The sequence below is a fragment of the Electrophorus electricus genome, chromosome 9, assembly GCF_041902795.1.
Source record: "Electrophorus electricus isolate QZ-2024a chromosome 9, ASM4190279v1, whole genome shotgun sequence".
Taxonomy (NCBI): domain Eukaryota; kingdom Metazoa; phylum Chordata; class Actinopteri; order Gymnotiformes; family Gymnotidae; genus Electrophorus; species Electrophorus electricus.
The window spans coordinates 22,776,573-22,800,000 of NC_137505.1; the positions used below are offsets into that span (position 1 = coordinate 22,776,573).

Below are 23,428 nucleotides of genomic sequence, written 5' to 3' on the forward strand. Positions count from 1 at the left end.
GCCCAAACTCCTAAAATGAATTGTATAGTCATCTTCACACTACAACATATAGGTCTGCATTTTCTCTATGGAGGAGTGTGTGATAATCCACAGATACACCAAAGTATTTGGTAGTGATCTTCAGCTAGTGCCCTACCAAGTAAAATGGTGAACTAATGTCCATATAACATTCTTATAACCTTCAATGTTTATTGTTATTTTGGCAGCCTTCAAAGTCTTAGCAATGAGAACTTTTGTTAAGTCCACATCACTCTTACCCTGTTATGATCCATTTGAACTCCTTTGGAAATGATGATTAAATTTGCCTTCATCTATTCTGGATTTTAATGATAGTCACAGGGTCATAGCAGCAGACATCCTGCCTATCTGACCAAAGGCTAACTGGCTAAAGGATAACTGACCAAATGCTCACTGACTAAAGGCTAACTGATTAAAGGCTCACTGAGCAGAGGCTAACTGATTTAGGCTAACTGACTAAAGGCAAACTGATTTAGGCTAACTGACTAACGTCTGTCTGACCAAATACTATCTGACCAAAAGATAACCAATTAAAGGCTAACTGACTAAAGTTACTATTTACAGCTTTAACCCCTCTCTTTCTCTTCACCTTCACTCATTTCTGCTCCTCTAAGCCTTGCCAGGCACAATGGCCCCTGACTCTCTACCCTGGTAATCTCTCCTTAATCCTGCCACTACTGCACCTTTATGTATCCAGTGCAGTTTGTGCACGTTCTTCTTCCTTTCAACCTGCCTGAGTCATTATTTTAGATTTTCCAACATGCATTATAATAGAAATCTGCTCCTGCCAAGCGGTGACCTGCATTAATACAGCATGGGCCTTTTTAAGGGCTTTTTTTCTGTTAAGTGACAGCGGTCCTTCCATTCCTCGCTTCCCTTTGTTTCATTTCATTGAGTTTGACAGAGATTTACATTTCATCAAAGCTTGCCCAGACTATATTAATACCTCTAGAGGTATCTGACAAAGCTGGAAAGGACCATAAGATGACTGTGTTTCTACCTCTCTTTGGGACCACAGATGGCCTTGCCCCTGAAACATAGCGAGAGAAAATCTAAGGTGTCTCATCTGTGATAACTATAAAAAAAAATTAGAAGTCATTTACATTTTCTCTGAGTCATTTCCATTTTTTTTTCATTTTTGTTTACATTGAGAGAAAGCAAAAATCCCTTTGTTTTCTTCCTTTATCAGGGTGCTGAATTGTGTGGATGGGGCTGAGTGGTTTTGTGAAGGAGCTCTTTTTGTTAAGCACAGGGTGCACTGATTTAAATCAAAGCAGATTTCCATTTGCATTTGTATAATTCCTTGGCTTCTCAATAATATGCATTCATATAAGAAATAAATATATAAATATCCTCTGACTCACGTTTTACAGCCGACTATTCTGCCTTATACTGTAGATACAGTATATTACATATAAGTATATAGTATAAGTATAAGTACAGTAGATGTTGTGTGTACAGGAGTGGTATAGATAAACACTATAGATAAGTATTATAGATATATTGTAACATATGTTCTTATAGTATACATTTTCACAGATGGCCACTGTCAGCCTGGCACTGGCGACCAGAATACCATAAATTGCGCTGATTCTGTTATAGTTCTTTGGAACTCTTTCTGAGATCAAGTTGACCTTTGTTCTCATCTGATCTGAGTTTTCAAATACAATCATATGGTCGCCCATAGCAACTGTGTAGGAAATTACAGGATAGAAATAGCCCATGTTAAATGTTACTGCACATACTGAGTGTCCAACCAGGATCTTTCCCTGAGTTGGTGACCCTGTTTGGCTATTCCATACCATGCCACAAATCCCCTTTATCAGAGCAGCTGAAATGGAGAGATTAGATTACTCGCCTTCCCGAACCCCTAACCTTGTTACCATGGTGATACCACGGTGACCGAGGAAGGTCTCAGCTCAGAGCGGCTGGAGAGGCTGACTGTTGTCACCTCCTGAGGGTAAAGTCATTAATTCTCCCTGGTAACAATGCCAAAGTGTTTTTATAACAGTCTGAGGCCAGACAAAACGACTGTTTAAAGTAAAAAGTCACCCACAGCAACCTGCTAAAATAAACAAATAAAAACAATAGCACCCACTTTTCATGAGGTTCTCTCTGTGTAATAGGTTCCACTGTGCAACTCTGTATTGATTATAGAAAATCTAACTACATTAAATACATAATTTGCTCTTGACATGGATCCCCGGCCATAGAGTAAATGGATTCCATTGTACAGTAATTAGGATTAATGAAGTGCTCGGGAATCCATAGTGGTGCATCACTGAGGGTTGCGCTGGTACCACAATTGATCACTGCAATTAGGACTGTCATTGTTTACAGTAATATAACAATCATACCTGTCTACACATAAGACATAAACAAATATGAGGGCGAATGTGCAAAAAGACAAGGAGAAGAAAAGAAACGAGGAGCCAAAACAGTGAGGACATGTAAATAAGAGCAACAACATGTAAAACAACTGCTTTGTAAACTAAAGTAATGAGCTTCCACCTCTCGGATCAACACAAAACTCAGGAGAGAGATTCCAACGCAGACTATTGGGAGAATCTGTTCATGAAGACAACTTCTGCTGTGAGAAGAATCAAGTTTCTGAAATGGCCAAGGCGAGCTGGAAACATCCACACACACCACAGTGTCTAGGTGTGTATTGTAAAAACAGCATCAAAAAATTAAGTGCAGAACAGTACACTGAAATTTTATAACTATATCATCTACACCACCCTTAATGCCTTCTCATATATAATCCTAAGGTTTTCTCATATACTGCAGTAGATGACAGAAACCATAGGGCACCCAACAGGCATTTATCAGGGCAGTAAGGGTTTATTTGATCCAAAAAATCTCTTCTGTGAGTTCTGTTTCTGCTACCTCTTATTTTTTGGCTGCATGTTGTTTTTGTTTGAAATCATTACTGTTCTGATAGATATTTTTCAAGCTAAACTTCTTGTAGGTTTCTGAACCAAAGCTGAATTCTTCTAAACATCTCACAAGATTTCTTCTACTTACTTTTTATTGTATAAATGTTTAATTGTATTAATGTTTCATTTTAAACATTATTATTTTAAAGGTTAATTATGGGTGTTATAGATTAATTGCATGAATTTTGTATTATATGAAAGGTTATTTATATGTATTAAAGTTTTTACATGCATATAAATGCTTATTGCACAGATAAATAGTTTCTTTTTTCTGGAGTCTACTGAAATGTTTGCACAGCACTATATCAGATTTAAGAGGCTATTCAGATTTGTAGTTTACAGCTCAACTACACTGTTTCATAAGATCACTTTTTACACAGGGATATGCTATTTTTTAATATTTTATTGTAAATAAAATTTGATTTTGAGCCAAACCTATCTAGAATATAAATATATAATATATTATATATAATGTAGAATATAATATAGAATATAATGTAGAATATAATTAGACCTCTGTGTAACGAATACATTTTTTCATACATAAAATATGAAAAGGTGAATCATATCTTGACCTCAGAATCAAAATGCAGGTAAAGAATCAAGTGTCATTGATCATTAACACTTTTCTGACATGTTGGTCACAATGACTGATAATGTGCCATCCGAACATATAACAGTACTGATACACATTTGCAGTCTGTGGGTGTTGCAGTAATTTGACTGGTTATATTTAAATATGGCTCCTGCTTTATTGTGTATTTAAAATATCCTGGATTCATTTTCTTTTAACCCTGATGAAGTGCTGTGTGCTGAAATGCACTGGTTAGAGTAACATTTATAGTGCTTTATAGTACATCACCAATCATCTTCTGCCAGCTGACAATAGAGCGATTACACATTCTCACAGTACCTTTGGACAGCTATGTCAGATATCACGGTACTGCGGACAATGTCGTGGCTCTGTCACATTAAGCCAACAGCCCCACAGGCGACAGTGTGAGGCTGCCTGTTTCCCCGGTGTGAACTTCCTTAGCTCTCAGCTGGCCTCCTCACCCACTAGGCTTGCCCTATGTCTCACCTCCAACCCCTAAAATACATTTAATTCTTAATCACACCAAAATGCTGCTGGGGTTACCTAATCTACTTCTCTTTCAATTTCTATCTTTTTTTCTCTCTGTCTGTCTTTCTCACTCTGTCTCTCCACCAAAATTACTTATGCTACCATCCACCAGACTTTTCACTGTTCTTTTGTCTCTGAGTTGATTTTTCTCCTCTCCAACCCTTTGTCATCCACACTTTGTCTCACCAATCCATCTCAGCTGCTAAGGCAAGTCTATTTTTTTTTTTTTTTTACCAGATTTTTTAACCTTACTGTTCATTAATTAATGCAATAGGAACATACAGTGGCACATACAGGGAGAGTACCATACCTTGAGGACATAAAGGGACAGTACCATAACTTCAAAACATACAGGGAGAGTACTATACCTTCAGGACATATAGGGAGAGTACTGTACCTTCAGGACATATAAGGAGAGTACTGTACCTTCAGGGCATATAAGGAGAGTACTGTACCTTCAGGACATATAGGGAGAGTACTGTACCTTCAGGACATGAAGGGAGAGTACAATACCTTCAGGACATATAAGGAGAGTACTGTACCTTCAGGACATATAGGGAGAGTACTGTACCTTCAGGATATTAAGGGAGAGTACAATACCTTCAGGACATAAAGGGAGAATACCATACTTTCAGGACATATAGGGAGAGTACTGTACCTTCAGGACAAGTGGCATACTGCAGGTTTTCCAAGAATTTAATGTCTGATATTTATGAATGGTTTTTATGGCATTTGTAAAGTTGTCTTGATAGAGAAGCTTTCATTTGTTTGATATATTATAAAATAAATCTGACTTAAAAGAACAATTAAAAGAATTCAGCACTTCACCAGTGAAATATTATGGAAAGTCCAAATACAATTACTACTCAATTACTTTTCAAATTTCATATTCAATTATTTGATCACCAAATGGCACTACTGCCATAAGATTACTTGCATTGTTATTAAAGTGTGTTTTACAAAAGCGTGTCATTGAAATATATATATTTTCACTATATTACAATTTTGTTACTAGTTTGAAAAGTCAAAATGAAGGAAATGACAAGACCTTCACCCATGACAGACGGCAGAAACAGAAACAATCATAAATTCATATGTCTCTCCAGATCTTGCTTACACATTCAGCATTCCTATCTATACCTGTGTTCCATTATCCTGTACCTCTATTTTAAAATACTTTATTTGGAATTATTTTATCCAAGTCTAGTTCAATATCTATTCTGTGTAGTCCAGTGTATTAGTCTGATAATATGGGCATTCACGAAGACAAATTCCCTGTATGTGTACCGTACCAATCAAATAAAACTTGATTTTGATTCTGATTCTGATAGAGCCAATAAACTTTTATTTACCTCTGAATGGCTTGTCAGTATCATCCTACTGTACTGCAAGTATCATCACATTGTTCAAAGTCTAAAGTGTTTTGGTGTAGACAGTGAAAGAGACACAAAAAACAGACAAGGAGTGCGAGAGGAAGAGACAGGAAGAGAAGGAGCAGTAGAGAGAGAGAGCGAGAGAGAGAGAGAGAGACAAAAAGACAGTGTGAAAGACAGAGACATTTCAGATGAGCCTCCTATTCCACATGAAGCTCTGCAGCCAGTGCTGTCATTCACCACAGGAGGATGGGGTGGGGGCGGGGTTAGATGACTGTGCAATAACTCCTTACTCTCAACAATGGATGACCATGGCAGTAATTGAATTACATCTGCAGTGGGATGGGACTTTCAGAGAGGGACAGATGACTGGAGGTGGATTGTGTTTATGTGTGTGTGTGTGTGCGTGTGTGTGTTAAGTAGTATGTGATTGACAGAAAAAGTGGAAATTGTATGTGTGAGAAAGCGAAAGACGGATAAAGAGGGAGGAAAGACTGCGCATATTTGTGTGTGTATGTGCACATGTATGTGCATGTGTGTCTGAGTGTATACTTGTGTGTGTGTGTTTGTACATGTGCACATGTGTGTGTATGTGTATGTATGCATGTGTGCATGTATGGGCATGTGTGTGCACATTATGAGCTCTACCTTCATCCCCAGATCCTGAGCCAGCCTCTGTAACAGAAAAACACAACCATTAGTTATGAAACTTCTTCACAAGACTTGTGTATCATTACATTGAATCCATATTCTCAAGGTCACACCTGCAGAATAATCTTTGAATAACGGAAGCAGACGTGATGAGAATAAATACAGTGTTGCTTAGATGTCGTGTAGGAACATTTCAACCACTGCATGTGAAAACTGGAAACAAGATTATCATAAACAGGAGAAATCAACAAGCACAAATGGCCAAAGGTTGAATTCATTAAAGATCTGGATTACAATGGGGAATAAAAAAACTTATAGTTTTTTTTTTCTTACAGCTTTTAAGAGCTACATCTTATAAAGATGCAGTCCTTTTATTTTTACTGCATGCTTTATAAATGCCTAAGGGAAAGGAGGTAGCTGCCACAGATGCAGGCACACACTCTCTCTCTCCCTCTCTCTCTCTCTCACACATATACAAATGAACACACATATACAAATGAAGCTAGGTCTGATAATGTGCATAAACACACACACACACACACACACACACACACACACACACACACACACACACACACACACACACACATACACACACACACACACACACACACACACTAATACCACAGCTAAAGTGGTTTACAAGCACTACACTCCACATGTGTCTCTTAGGCAGCACTGCTCCTTCACATGTGGGAATCTGCCAAGAACCTGTCAGTCCCTGCCTGTGACTGACGGGAGTGATATGAAGATAACACACTCTCACACACACACTCACACTCATACATACACACACACACACACACACAGACAGACAGACAGAGAGGTAGGAGAGAAAGTCATTAACCCCCCTCTGCATCTAACACCTGAAGCACATTTTTTTTACACACTTTTTTTACACACTTTACTCAGCAGGAGAGCAAAATTTAATAATGGCATTAATAGGCACACCGACAAGGATTTGGTCATGCTTAGGTGTGGCATTCATACGCCAAGGTTTTCTCTGTTAACTTAAACTATGATAAGAGAGAAAAAAAAGAGATCAACTGAAATAAGAAAGGATCTATTGCTGAAGCGAAGCAAAAGCAACAACAACTGAAAGAAATGAAACAAAAATGTACAGGTATTTTTAGTTTTTAAAAGCAAAAAATACATGACAACAAAGGCACAAAAAAAAGGGAACCCTACAACACTAGGCAATGGCATTTGAAGACTGAGAGAAAAATCTTCCAGCCTACAAGGTCTCCATGAGCTGTTTCGACGTGCAGATCACAGGCTACACATTTGCCTTAAAGCCTCAAGCAGTGATCTGCCAGTGTCGACAGGAACACAGCAGAATTATGAGTGGACAAAATAGTCAGTAAAGCAAATTGAGTTTCATAGAGAAATACTGCCAAACTGAAAAGAATCTAGAAAGAAGTCTGGAACAAAACCTTCTGAAGGCTTGCATATGTACACACATTCTCATTAATGTATATGCATGCCTGAACACACTGGTAAACCACACATACCCTCACAAACACACGCATACTCAGACAAATTAATCTGGTGGTATAGCAGCTGGCAGCTGTGTTGTTGAATCAGGAGCGTAGTCCAAAAATTCAAGAAAGCACCGAAATTCCTCAACAGTTTTAATTGTATTTAACAAAAGAAATAATGAAAATAGTATCTTTTTGAAAAATTAAAGAATTATATGAAAAGCGTGATAATGTGGTAATTATGATAATATGGTAATTATGATAATATTGTAAGATAATTTGTAAAGTAAGACATGGCAAGGTGGTCCCTCCCAAAAAGTACTCATCACAGTGTTTATGCAAATTTGAAATGAGAATCTGCTCTGTGCTCTGTGCTGTCATGTGCATATTCTCTTAATAAAACTTCAACTGAAGGAAACTGACCATTTACCATCACCTTGCCTAGAAACTAAGCCTTCTGACAATGAAAGTTCATTCACACATTTTACACTAAAGATAAGTCCTTTACTTGTATATTTGCCACACCAAACCATTTTCACCATTTTCAACAGAAATATTTTTCGAATATTTCTGTTATATAGAAATATTTGCAATATTTATCTAGATATGCATTTGCACCTCCGAACACCAAAAATACAGGATAACATGTAAAACAGCAAAACAAAACATCTCAGTTCACTGATTAGAACTTCTTTAACTAATAACTGACACTGCATATTTGAGGCTAAACATTTAAACTGGCTTACTACTGGATGTGCAGGTGTGAGGCAATTAAAATTATACATAAAGGCACTTAAAGTAAAATATTAAGACACACTATGACACACCCTGAGTCCCAAAGGTTAATTCATTAATTTATTTAACTGCTTATTGTTTGAAATGTCTTAGATGGTTGCTGACACAAATGAAAAAACAAAAAAACAAAAAACAAAAAAAACCCTCCTAAATTCCTTTCTCATAGGATGTGAACCCCATCTCCAGAGAGGTGCTCTGGTATGAGGTGGAGCATGTTTGTGCCGGGCCGCTATCTAAACCTCGATTTCCAATAGAGAAAATAACTCCCTTTCCGTTTCACTCTGCGGTTACGCGCCGCTGAGCTAATGGCTAACTGCCCTGTGCCGTATAGCACAACTCGATATGACTCAATATGAGTGGGGCCGTTCCTTTAATCAGCACATTATTCACCCCGAGCTCGGAGTGGCATGCTCGCTAATGCTAGCAGGGTAAATAGCCTACTTATCAGCACCGGAGAAAAAGAGAACAGGATATGGGATAGTCGGCTGGAGCTACTCAGCGCCACTCCCGGGAGCCTCAAAATGAGAGAACATTTTGACCATGTATTGAAAGGGCACTGGAGAGTGAAACTCAACTACAGTATGCTGTGAAGAGCTGGGATATAAATATGAGGAAGGAAGAAAGTAGTCTGTTTGAAATGCAGAGCAGATTTAGCACACTCTGGGATGACATTAGCTAAGCATCGAAGATGCTCCTTCAGTGACTCTCATTAAACTGTCTGCCCACTGAAATACTTTGCATTTCTTTAAGGTGAACTTAATAGCGTTGATACCTTGTTTGTTTAACTTTAAAATCAACACAGCTTATATGCAACTAGTGGTATTCATATAGTGTAACTTCCAGATCAGCATACGTTCATTCTAATGCTTAAGTTTTTACATGCTCCAGTGGAAAGCTGCTGGACAAAAAGGTAAATGTATCTCATTGCATGACATTAATCTTTCAGTTCACCTATACAACAAAGATATGGAAAAAAGCCTATTGTAGACATTCTAGGCAACACTTCAGCTAAAGAAAGCAGTAACACATCAGTAGAGGTGAGCTATGTGACACCATATAGTTATATCTGTGCATGCATTCATGTTTGTTGACAAATTTGACAAAGTTTGTCCTTTTGACTTGCAACTGCACACAGATAACCAATGGCCACATGGATACACAGACCCAACACACACACACACACATACACACACACACACACACACACACAGACACACACACACACACACACACACACACACACACACACACACACACACACACACACACACACACACACACACACACACAGAGGTCTATCATATTTACCAATACAAACACAAGAAAAGCAAACAAATGAGCATGCAAACCCATATTATAAACCAAGCGCTGCACACAACATAACTACAGCCATGGCTGAACAGATATGTCAAATAAATATGAATATAAATATCAAAAGAAGCAGCTTCACTCGGTGGCACCTCAGAAAATCTTACACTGTGACTGGAGAATAGGAAATAAAAATCAGTACTGTAAGACACACAAGAGCATCAGTATCTGCTCACAACATATCTACACCAGTTTTCTGAACCAATGACAGCAAGAGTTTGGTTCACTTGGATTTTACATGGTTTGCAACAGAACCATGGTTCTTTGGTCATTGCAAATAAATTATTTTTACCAAAACAATGCAAATTCAAGCATCTCTCAGAATCAGGAGCAAACTGAACTACTTAAAGGCAGATTAAAGGTGTTTAAACTGTTCTACTTAAATATAGATTAAAGGTGTTTAAGTTGCTCTACTTAAATGTAGATTAAAGTTGTTTAAACTGTTCTACTTAAAGGTAGATTAAAGGAGTCCAAACTGACATTTGGGTCCTTATAGTTCCCTATAGATTAACAGAACTCTGTAAAGATGAGCAAAAAAGGCCCTGAAAAAACGCAGCTATCGGCTTGATCTTACACTGAAAATATGAGAGAACTCTAACCTTACGGTGAGGTAAAATTATTTTAAAAAATCCAACATTACATTTTTTTCTAAAAAGAGAAGCATTGGCATGCCTGCATTTAGTATTTTGTACCTCCTCCCTCATCTAAAACACCAACACTGAATTGTCTCCTACAGTACTGGATGGATTGAGAAAACACCATTCCCCCATGTAACATCTTTCTCAATCCTTCAGAGTCCTTGTTTCTTGCTTATGGCTCTCCTCTTTTGCTCACTACTTGGGTTTCAGTGAACCAAAAAGACTGGTTCCTGGACCTCAACTGTATGCACCAGCTTCGTCTGTTAGGTGTACACCAGGTTCGTCTGCTAGGTTCACCAGCTTCGTCTGTTAGGTGTGCAACAGGTTCGTCTGCTAGGTTCACCAGCTTCGTCTGTTAGATGTGCACCAGGTTCGTCTGTTAGGTGTACACCAGGTTCGTCTGTTAGGTTCACCAGCTTCGTCTGTTAGGTGTGCAACAGCTTCGTCTGTTAGATGTGCACCAGGTTCATCTGCTAGGTTCACCAGCTTCGACTGTTAGGTGTGCACCAGGTTCGTCTGCTAGGTTCACCAGCTTTGACTGTTAGGTGTGCACTTGGTTCGTCTGCTGCGTTCACCAGCTTCGTCTGTTATGTGTGCACCAGGTTTGTCTGCTAGGTTCACCAGTTTATTATTTCTTTTGTGTACGCTGTAGCACCCAACAGGTCCTTGACCTGCTGACTACAAAGGATGTACAGGAGGAACAAGATTGCGACAAGAGAGAAAAAAGATGTCTGAAGAAGAAGATAATGAGGAATACAGCCCTAATCACGATGAGTCGGCTTCAGATGAGGAAGAACTCCCCTGAAGACCATCAAGCTGAAATAGAGATATTTTTTTTGTCAAAGAACAAGCTTCAATGGTCCTCATTCCCCTGGGTTGTTCAGGGTAGGACAGCAGGACACAGTGTGATGAAGATAACTGCAGGGCCTATGAGATTAGCCATGTCCTATGTCAAGGACATCAATCAATCTTCCATTTCTTTATTACACCAGCCTTTTAAAAAATCAACCTTGAAATGACAAATATGCAAGGTTTCATAAACGAGGGAGAAGACTGGACGAAGATGGAGGCCATTGACCTGTGTGCTTACATGGGTCTGCTAATCCTGGCTGGTGTATACAGATCCTGCGGGGAAGCCGTATCCCGTCTTTGGGGGAGAATGGAAGGGCAATGTTTTGTGCCACGCTGCCTCCAAATGTGTTTCACAAAATCTCAAGAATGATTAGATTTATATGGTCAGGATAATAAAAAGTATACTGCATTTACAAGAATATTTAAGAATAGAATGTCCTTCCATTAAACTTGATGAAGCTGTTTTTGCACATTGTGCTGGGCTTATAACGGATTCATATTCAACACATTTCAATAAATTGTTAAAAAAAAAAGAATACATTGTAGTTTAATAACAACAGTAGTGACTAAGTTCCTTGTGTGTGTTGTTTCGTCCTGTAAAATGAAGTAAAATGTAATGAGTAATATTCAGCTAGCAGGATTTATTACAGGGGCATGCTGAAGGTGGTTATCTTTGAGTCTGAGGTTAAGGGGAGCATCTTGAAGACGTTACAAGGGCTAAATGCTGCAGAGCTGAAAAACACTTATGTTTAATTTATATTTTGATGAAAAAATATACTTGTACTTCAATTTCCGTTAATATTCTGTGCCTTCACAGCTTTTTCACTTTTGGCATCCACGTTGTTTTTGGTATATTCCTTGTTCCGCTTCCAGTTTGTGGTCAATAACTCTCTCTTTCTCACACACGTTCTCCTCTCTTCCTTTCTCTCTCGTTGGCTCTCACTGTCTCTCTCTTTTTCTCTCTCTCCTTCTCTCTGTGTCTTTGGACTTGATTTGTGTGAACATTTAGGTGATGGGAGTGCTGTAAACTCCACTGAACCTAGCAGACCTTCTGCAATATTTGGGCTGGTATCAAAAGTCTTGTATTTCAGTGTACTGCATGACAGCAAAAACCGCAGTTTTGAAATGTATTCTTGTCATAAAGCGTAAAAAAATTAAATAAATAAATTTGAAATATGATAGAGGAAATCAATCCAAATTTTAAATGAAAAAATTGACTCTGTACATGGAACAAAAACGGATTATTATTATGGATTTGTTTTCCAACTGAGAGGGCGTCATAATATCATCCGTCCCTCCATCCTCCATAAAACAATCACAAGATCAATCATTTGCAAGCTATTAATGTAAATGCATTATTAAACTCACACTAATTTGATCTGATATCATGAAAGTGAAAAATTAATGAGTAAAAGATACCATAAATGACAGGCCAGCAAGAGTAGAAAGATGAAAGAAAGAAAAGAGGAAAGAAGAGTGAGGAGATGGATGAGAGGAGAGGGGATGAGAGAAGAAGGGAAGAGGATAGAGGAGGAGAGAGGAGGAGAGGAGATGAAGAAGGAGAGATGAAGAGGAGAAAACAGACCTGCTGCAGCCATTCTGCCCCAGTAGAGACAAAGACAAACACTCTCCTCTTCTGCTCCTTGTTTCACTAAATTACTTTTCACCCCCGGAACATATAAAGGAGACATGCACATGTTCACTCACTGATGCGAAACAACACCCTGCGGTTACTGAATTATGACCTCACCTGCCAGCAGCACAGACAGACATATGAACACAAAGACAAACACAAAGAACACATTTTAATCGAGCATATTTAAATCTTTATCTTATTTGGGCAGTAAATTAAGATTTTTCTTCATGAGATTAATGATCTTACCTAATACTTTCCACGTATAATTATTCATCCATTTAAGAGAAGTAATTATCTTAACCCATTGACAGATAATTTTGCTCACTTCAACCATTAATTCCCTAAATATCAGGAGGTATTTTCTGCATGTACACACAAAAAAACATACGTTTTTCTAAGTATTCTCTGTATAATCTGTAGTTGACTTAATTTTATCTATTTCAAATAAACTCTTCTTCCTGACTTCATTCTCTCTCTCTTTTTATATCCCCTTTTCTGTCATTCTCTCTTTCTGACACACACACACACACACACACACACACACACACACACACACACACACACACACACTCTCTCTCTCTCTCTTTCTCTCCCTCTCTCTCTGAACATCCCCCCGAGTCTGGAGAACTCTGGACCATTTAGGTGCTCTTTAATGGAGTCTGACTCAGCAACAATCGAAGTACAAAACATCTGTCTCTGTGTAACACAGCAAAACAGTACCTCACCGCCCAAAACTGGAGTAAGAGTAATGTTAGTCAGGCTTCATAACAACAGACTGTTTGTGTCCCACACTTTTAGGGCACGTTCATCCTGGGTTCAGCAGCAGTTTAAGAATAAACATTTCCTTCGCCAAGGAGAGTGAAAACGTTCAATTTCATTTATAAAGCCAAGCTTCAAAACCATATGAGCCTACGGTTATTTACAGAATAGCAGAAAGGATCCAAAATCCATCTCAGATAACCCGAGTGCCAGTATCTGTAAAGCATTTTGGTGTTTGAATTCTGATCTTGGATTTTTGTGACCATCACTATAAATAGGTGAATCTGATGCGAGAACCTCAGTTCTATTCTTAGATAAGCTCACATTCTTTCAGAACAGCTACAAGTTCCTGTCTCAGCCACTAAACCTGCTGCTCAAACATTCCATCCTGAATGTAAAAATTAATGCATAGTGCCAAAATTACTTAATGCAGCCATTCGCTTTGCTGGCCGCCTCAGTGTGTTTAATTGTTCTGCAGTCACAGCAGGTGACCTAAGTAATGGCAGATTCGAAATTTGATGTGCATCTGTGGTCACGCGCTCCTTCAGAGTCTGACTGAACGGGCTGCAGGTCAAATGTCTTATAAAAGTCATCTGCTGTGTTCATTTCCCATTTTGTATATGCACAAAACAACAAAGTGTGGGGTGCATAAAGCTAGTCGTTACCTAGCAACGCGTCAGCAGTGTGGTGCAGTTTTGGTGTGAAAAACACTTGCTGATATTCATGATAACAGCATGGGTTTATTTTACGCCAATACTGTATCGCCCCGCTGAAAGAACTTTTTAACCAATCGGTTTGTAAGGATGGAACTAACAGTTGTATAAGCAAGTCTTTAACACACACACACACACACACACACACACACACACACACACACACACACACACACACACACACACACACACACACACACAATCCAATTAGCTACTAACACCCCCAAAAAACCCCTGATGAAAATGGAAGGCATGAACTATCACTGTTGCTATTGATTTCACTTTTCCTCTTATCTATAAGTGACATGAAATGAAGGGTGTATTATACAATGTAGTCCACTAGCTTTCAAACAGCACTTCTGATGAGGAGATTCTCACCACTCTCAGGTGCACAGTTCCGCTTCTGCCTTATTGATCACAAAAACATAACATAGTGTCATGGTTTCAAGCTTGCCAATGTCAAGCAAGAAATCATGAAATAAGAAAGGAATAACAGCTGTGGCAATGATGAAGAAGAAAGAAACACACAAGCAGTTCAGAATATGCAAATACACTATAGAAGGCTTTGTTGTACTGGGCTACCATAAAATTTAAAGTAAACAACTTTTAGCAAGTATAACTGAAGTGATTATTCTGTCATTTCAAAGTTCAATTTGAAACTTTTAAGATTCTAAATTCTCTTCACTTTTTTAAGTCAAAACCACAAACAATTTTGCACTGTGTATTTTGTACCAGTTGGCAAATAAATAATAAAATACATTAAATAATAGTAATGCAAGTAAAGACAGAGGAGTTGAGTAAGTTAATTAGCCTCTCTGCACACTGGTGACTGAAAAGAGTTAATGCACCTTTAGCTTTAAATTAGATGAATCAATTACTATAAAAGCTCATCTCTTGAATAATTCAATTGCGCAATATATATTTTTTTACACTGAGACTGAGGCGAACCAGTAAGAAGTGGCCAATTACGCAGCTTTTATGTCTACTGTGATAAGACGGTACAGCTTACTGGTTTGTTAGGGACACATTTATTCTTTGCTTTTTTTACATGATTTTTTAAATGTCAGTTAGTCTATTTGCAATGAATTTTTCAAGTAATAAAGTGACTGTAATCTGGGTATAAAAGGTGAAATAGGATACATATTACACAACCAAGTTCCTCAGCTTTATAGTGACTTCCTGTCTGTCTCTAGAGACATCCATCCACATGTCTACCTGCCTTGTCGATATACACCATGTCACTCTCTACTTCCTTACTTACCGTTTGATTTATAACACTAACCACCCGTCCCCCCCTTCAGAATATTGAAATGAGGCGTTTAGCCAGTTCGTCTGGCTTTTGCTTCTCTTTAGGAAGATGATTAATCAAGATCTTAATAAATCATCTGATACCCACGCCTTCAGTTTCATTCAAATGCCTGTCAGTTGCTGTAAGATGCCTGTCAGGGCCATATGGTGCGAGACTCAAAGCTCGTTGCCTCTATCATGATACCAAGATTCTTGTATACTGCTGTACCAATCACAGGTCAGTTAATTACATCCACATTCACATGGTAATGATTATGATGTGGTTAACTGGTTTTCAATGCGTGCTTTTATCGCAAAACTGAAAATGAAGGATTTATGCACTAAAATGCTGAACTCGGTTAGTAGATATTTAAGAGTAAATGTTATGTTAGCAACAGGCCAATCCACTTGGCTTTTCTGGATACCCTTAAATAACCTCTGGTTGCTTAGAGACATGCTCAGTCTGGGACAGGTAATTGTTCCTAATTGTGTTCCTAATGGGTCATGGTTTGGCTCGTGTGTCATTTACTTAGTCAGTATTTAATTTTTTGGTTCAATACAAGACTATTTACCTTCCTACTCAGCAATAGTGAAATGTACAAGATGACCTTGGTTCTATGAAATTCACAGCATTTTAAGGTAAAGCTTTAAATCAAAAAGCAACAACAACAAAGAAAAACCCCTGATGAATTTAATTAGATCTGGAATTGTGCAGTGAGGATAAATCTGAAGATGAACCTTTAGGCTCGATTCATAAAATAAGCCACAACTGCTTTAATTCCATTCAAAGTACCTTTTATCTTGATGACTGTTGGAGATGTGACCCAGTCCTGGAGTTTGCTTTTCTTAATGTGGCTCTTGTGTTTTAAGTCTTTTTAAACAAATGTAAAAATAACTCATTTACCTCTTTCAGACTTCCCTTTGACTGCTAAGCCAGAGGGGCTTTATATTTTCTTAAACACAGTGATGTCAGCATCATTATAAGTCTCAGTTATGTCTTACAGGTCTCCACCCACCATAACCGCAGGTATGTTTTCATGATCTATGCAAGTGTTTCCCACTTCCGGGATGGAGGCCCTTTATGCTGCAGGATTCAGGTGCTCCTGCTCTTCCCCACCTGCTTCAGCTCACTGAGGGCTCAATAATTGGCCCTCTATATGAATCATGCATTGAAGTGAGGAAATTGCATAGCAGAGTGGGAGTTACAGCAACACACACACACACACACACACAAAGCAGAGCAATGTGGGGGAGGGGGTCAGACTGAAGTGGGGAGGTACAGTAATGCACACACACACACACACACACGTACACACACTCAGACTTACCAACAGGACATGATCCCTCGGAGAGCACCAGAATCTCAGTCTGCTGTTTGCAGGCATCCCTCCGCAGCAAACACTCATTCTCATAGTTCTCGTTATTGGAGCCGCACACTGGGACATAGTCGTTGTTACACTGATGGAGAGAGGAGAAATGAGAAATTAGAGAGGAGAAGTGAGAAATTAGAGAGGAGAAATAAGAGAGGAGAAATGAGAAATTAGAGAGGTGAAATGAGAGGAGAAGTGAGAAATAAGAGAAAAAATGAAAGATGAGAAATGAAAAAAAGAGAAATTAGAGAAACATTAGGAGAATTGACAGGGTAAGAAGGATTTGGGATAAATGGCCAACATATCAAAATACACAGTATTCCACTTAATATGGGCCAGTATAATATTTTGAGCCACTATGAATTAAGGCTTTACTTAGAGTTCTGGACATCTTCTATTTTATGTGCTTCTGAAGCTTCTTGCAGAAGATAAATATGCAGAGAAAGACTGAGGCCATCTTTGACTTTGCCTGTTTAGAATTTCATAAGGCTAATTTCCAGACACAAAAACATATGCTAATGAAGTAGTTATGTGTTTCCCGTGCTCCTGCTTTAATCAGCAAATTAACTCTCAGCTATTACCTATATAAGTACCATTTAGATTGCAGTTAAATAAATACACATAATTTTTTTCTCTTATAATTTCTTGCAATATCCACACATATATTTAAGGCTTAATTAATGTGTTATGTAATGATTATTAAATAACTATTATTAACATACATAATTTGTATGACTACAAATTGGATCTTTTGTTAGGGTGTTAAACATGTACAAAACAGAGATATCACCTGCCAGGTTGTTTCTTCCAGGTGAAGCACCTGGAAGAAATTGTGTTAAAAGGTATTTATCAGGGCAGTGAGTGTTCATTAAAGGTGTTTATCAAGGCAGTGAGTGTTCATTAATGGTTCCCTTTTGGCTATTGGCAAGCCGATACGTGCAGCTTATCTATAGGAAACATTTTCACATTATAAACATTATATGGAAAGTAATTATGGGACATGAATTCACTTTTTCTTGTATGAAGGAAAGACATTTCACTGGCTCTTAACATGCCAAACACTCAACCTCCAGGTCATGTGACTCCCTGAAGAATCTCTATGGTAATTTACAGGAATCTTTCTTACATTACTTAAAACAGGAAGCCTGAAAAGAGGTTTAGGAACCCCTGTTTTAAACCACGAGACATTTGTGCCAAAAACCTTCCATGAACCTTGATGCCGTTTTTCTTTTAGGCTTTGTTTAATCCAAGCAACCCTGATTTGTGCATAAACAAAGTGTACAAGGAAATGAAGAGGACCGGCCTTCACATGTCTGGACTGAACTCAGCTATTTTAGCAATTCCTGCCTCTGAAGAACGGCATTTGGGTAAACAGCTAGCAGAGGAAAAAATGGCTGTGTGCGTGTGTGTGTAGAATATAAATGAAGGCACAGGAAAGAGGACTGAAATGTATCCTGGCAGCCTTTTCACTTCCCAGGTTCTCAGGTGGCAGTAGATTGGCTATTACTGGGCAGGGTGAGGTCTGAAGCCTGGCCAGTAAACAGGAGGCAACACTTCAGGGAGGATGCACCTTGGACACCTTGGTCACGCTTATCAGCATTTAGTTTTAGGGATGAAAAAGAGTTGGAGATGAAAGATGGGAGTTGCAGGTCGTGCCCTGTTATTGCAACTGAAGCCGTATAAAACAAAACCCACAATCAGAGCTGGGGTGCTGGTTGCACATCAGTGACAGTGGCTGTAGCTCCCACTCTAGTCTTTAATAGAAATACATCCTGCCTGTTTCACCAGAAAAGCCCAAAGCACCAAAACAGTCTTGTTTGTACTGCTTCTCTCTTTTTCGGAGCATGCAGTGGGTGTGGCGTGGTGGAGACTGGCGTACAGCCACACCTCATGTGGGTATCTGGGGCGAATATGCAAATGCCACACACGCCTCCACCTGGCCACGGCATGGGAGAGAGAGCCTGTCTGCGCCCGATGCCATATGCACAGTGGACTGGGAACCCGAGAGCGAGAGAGATGGGCGAGGCACTGGCCTGTCTGTTCACACGCTGTCCTGGCCACAGCATGGACAGTGGCCAGTTGGTAAGGGGTTAGAGAAAAGAACCGTGCCCAGTAATTCTGGAGGCTGCTCTGTGCCTGCTGCTTTACACATCGAGAGGTGGCATAATGGTGGGGCCTGAGCCAGGGAGGGCGAGCCGGTAGAGTGGGAGATCAAGAGGAAAAGAGAGGGAAAGATGAGAGAGAAATAATGAGATGGAGAAACAGCAAGGGCGGACATGCGAAGGCGTCACTTTGGTCATGCTGGATAGGGCGATAGACAAGGAAGAGGTTTATCATTCGAGAATAACCTCACAGAATAGCTGATTGTGTTCCTAGTCATTTCAGGAAGGCTTTTTAAAAAAATGTATTTCAGCCTCTCCTTTAACAAGGAACATTATGGCAAACAAGAAAGAACCATGATGAGAAGCAAGTGGCTCACTGTTACGTTAATCAAAATTACCGGACAACTACAGGAATCTCAAAGCCTCTCTCCTAGGGAAAAAAAAGGGAAATCTATTAAAAGATATAGATTGATGAGAGACAGATAAATAGAGTTAGAGTGATACATACACAAAGATAGACAGAGAGAGAAAGACAAATTGAGAGAGATACAGAAAGAGAGAGAAGATAGAGTGGAATTAAAGATGGGCAACTGTGCTCCAAGCCACTCAGTGAGAATAGAGCAGCACAGAGATTGCAGGATATAAAGAGATAGAGAAATCTCATGAGAAAAGAATGATAAGTTATGAAAGACTGTGTGGTCTCAAAATAGATGCAAGGGAAGCAGAGAAAGAGGAGGGGACAGAGAGACTGAGGTAGAGGCAGAGAAACCGAGAGATAGAGGGAGAGAAACAGAGGAAGCATGGAAGAATAGAGCTTTGGGAACTGCCTTCTCACTGCTTTCAAAACCCCCTTCTTTCTCTGCATCTCTACAGCTCAGAGTTTTCAATCAAGCTTAGCTTTTAGCTAGGCATGATGCAACAGCGTGAAAGATGCCCTGAAGGACCCCGGGGTGTCTTGAGAGGCGCCTGTTTTGTCGAGCCCCTGCGATTCAGTCTTTTTATACTTGGCCCCCCCGAGGGAAGGGGGGGTATTAGAACCTCCATCCTTTAGGAAGCGTAGCTGTAGATGTGGGAAGCGATAGCAACTGTTCTCCCCACAGCTGAAGGCACTGTTAAGCAGTTTGGCACAGCTACAGGAGAAAAGGACTGACAAGCGTTGATCTGATTTTGGTCACATGCGTTAACAGCACATCACATGGAGCTTGACTGCTTAGGGTGCTATTGCTGAAAGGGATGTGAGTCAGGGGCTGTGTGCAACAGCAAGTCTCTCCATATGCCAGCACTGTAGAAAAGGAAAACCAGTTTGCTTAGGTATAGACAGATCCGGATAAATGGATGGCATAAGGACTTCTGGAGAGATATAGCAGAGAGATGCACACTGCTGGAAAGAATGGGACTTTAGAATATGTTCCAAGAAAGATGGTAGCATGTGATTAATAACAACATAATCCAGACCCAGTGGTGTCACTCACACACAAATGCAGTGTGAGGACATGCCGCAACCAGCCCAGACAGGTGCACTGTGAGCCACTGATGACATGCAGTCTTATAAGCCACACACACTAATAGGTGACATTATCACACAGTAATGTGTTTGCTCACAAAGGTGATTTGTTGCGGATGGTAAACTGTGTCTTATATTCAATGTGAAGTGCCTATATGCCATATTTTAAATGATGTGAATCTTTGTATAATGCCAGGACCCGTATAAGGCAGTACCACTAACGATCTGCAGGGGGTGCTGTGACTCTTGCATGTAGAAAAGAAACCGTTCGCTCACTCCTGCACACATTTCTGTCATTCCCTTTTATTCCCATACACTACACGAGTCGGTAACCGCTGTCCTGGCATCCTACAGCAGTGTGTTGTCCAGCACAGAGGCCCACTTTTAACACATCACTACTCACTCATTGTCCAGTGCTGCGAAACTGATGCACGTTTATGAGGATCTGTGTTCCCTAAATGTGTTGGTTCATTTGTAATCTCAGTGACAGTGAACATGGGGAGCTATCGGATGATGTAAGAGGTCTGATGGTGTGTTTTAGTACCATGTGACTACTCATTCCTGCCTCCATTTTTTTCAGTACATCTATCAATTAATCAGACCTCGCCTCCCACTTAAGCATTAATCAATCCTTCCATTAGGCCATCCATTCATCCGCCTAGCACCACAAAATAAGTCCATTCATCCAGCGACATGTCAATCCATCCGTGCTAAACGTGGCAAGTCCGAATGAGCTCGCACAAAGAGGAATGGCCTGTACTGAGACAAGCAATCAGAGTCGGCCACGGGAGGACAGTGCGGACTAACTAGAGATCAGTGCTGCAATAACTCAGACCTAACACTGTGCAAGACTGCGTAAGCCCCTCTAAGACATTAGGAACAGCTACTGTGTACGTGAACGCAGCAGATCGGGGTGAGCTCGATGAACCAGGGACACGGCTGATCTAAGAGAAGGGAACCCAGACCTCCAGAGCTGCACGCACACAGCAGCAGCAAGATGACTCACGTGTGCCGCTAAAATGTGCATGCGTGCGATTACTGTGCATGGCTCACTCGGTTCATTTTAGCATGTGTTTATTTTAGCGTGTACATGTTTGTGTACTGCGCATAGGCTCTGCATGCCTGTGAAACATAAGTATGTGAGTGAGCGAGTGTGAAATCCAAGCATGTTATATTTAAAATGGCAAGATGTCTCAAGGGCTAATGCCAGTCCCCCATATGGTCTCTCAGTCTGGAGACACTAATGGAGAGGCTTTGAATGAAACGGAGTAAAGGCAAAAAATAAAAGTATCCTTGTGCAAGCGACTCTTCCTTGGGATCTACAGAAGCTTGATAAGAAATGGGCATATCAAGTTAATTATGCATCCCGCCACATGATCCCGTGCACCACCATCATTAGACATTATGTATCCCTACTTTCACCCAAAACGCCTTTGTGAAAACCGACCTCTGGACGCATTAATACGGCTGAGGCAGCATGAGTTGAGAAACATGAGAGCTCACAGTGATGTGGAAAGTGCACGGTGAGTGAGAGGCCATGATTGCAAACAGCCAGGGGAGAGACATGGAGCGTGGCTACCGACATGCACTCACATTCTCCCTCAATTTAACCTGACATGTGCAAAGACACAGTCACAGACAAGCTATCTGCCCCAACCCCCCCACCTTTCACGTATGTTTGCAGCTGCACTATCTGCTGCGTATCAGTTAACAGCATCTGATCCTTATCAGGAGAACAAATCTGTTGAAGGCCTGAAGGGCACGAGGGAACGTGGGCCGCTTTGAATTCCAGGACTTTGACCCTGGCTGACCGCGGTGCTCCACTTGTCCTTCTACAATCCCTCTATCAAGTGGCCTTTAGTGGAAATCCGAAGGTCGGCTCTAAACGGCTTTGGCTCAACCATGGAAGTCTGCGGGGAGGGCAGGTTTTCGGACTACTTGCAGACAGGCCTTGGAATTGTCTCGTCTGGTTAGTGTATTACACGTCGTACGTGGTTTCTCTCACAAAGACAAACTTCTTCATTATGCAACATACGTGAATACTAGTACTGGAATAAAGTGACTGTGGCTTTGAGCCCCAGGTGGAACATCAGACCACAGGGAAATAAAGCAGCCGCGTCCGAGACGCTGCATTTGAGTCATTCATGCAGTGCGAAGGGTTTGGCACAGTGGTCCTGACACGTTAAAAGCCCCAGGATGACAGGACAGAGAAGCAAAAACAGGCACCAAGACTAGTGGCAAGATCGCAGTAAGGCGAGACCCAAATATCCTACTGTTCGGATATTTTTCCCTTGGATAGGTATTCGGTTTTTACATTTTCCATTCAAATTCGGGGGTTTGGGCTAAATGTAGGTTAAATGAAGTGCAAAATACATTTTGTCAGCACATTATTGTGCTATATTTTAGATTTTTAAATGTACTATTAAAATGTGGAAACATATCTCAGCTCAGGCGCCGGACGTCCAGCTCACCCACAACGTCACGCTTCACTTCACGTTAACAGCATTAAAGAGAAGGCAGAATGCTGAAGAGCTCGGCTGCTTCACAGCACTTTAAAATGAACCTCTGACTAGACAAAGGCATTGTGCTTGCTAGATGATTGTATGTTTGTTTATTTGTAATCATAAAAAAAAATTCATTTATTGAAATGTGTGGTACCATTATTATAGCTACGCTTCCTTGTTCTGTTTTTTGAAGTTCATTCCAGTGGTGGTGCTGGAACTTAATTTTGGGGCTCAATCCCCCAAAGGTTTAAGCTTAGGCATGAAATGTTTTTACTCTAAAATGGCCAGAGTTGAGTGTAACGTTAGTCAAGGGTTATA

At 40.1% G+C, this 23,428-nt stretch overlaps 1 protein-coding gene across 3 annotated transcripts in view; it reads right to left on the bottom strand.

The window, feature by feature from the left end:
• Positions 1 to 23,428, bottom strand: part of tmeff2a (transmembrane protein with EGF-like and two follistatin-like domains 2a) — a 71,372-nt gene that overhangs the window by 24,144 nt on the left and 23,800 nt on the right. For all 3 annotated transcript variants that reach the window (XM_027006793.3, XM_081720914.1, XM_081720913.1), the window contains exons 3-4: positions 16,959 to 17,088; positions 6,102 to 6,128 (exon numbers count right to left, since the gene is read on the bottom strand). In XM_027006793.3, coding sequence (XP_026862594.3) covers positions 6,102 to 6,128; positions 16,959 to 17,088 — 157 coding nt within the window. The remainder of the gene's footprint in view (positions 1 to 6,101; positions 6,129 to 16,958; positions 17,089 to 23,428) is intronic.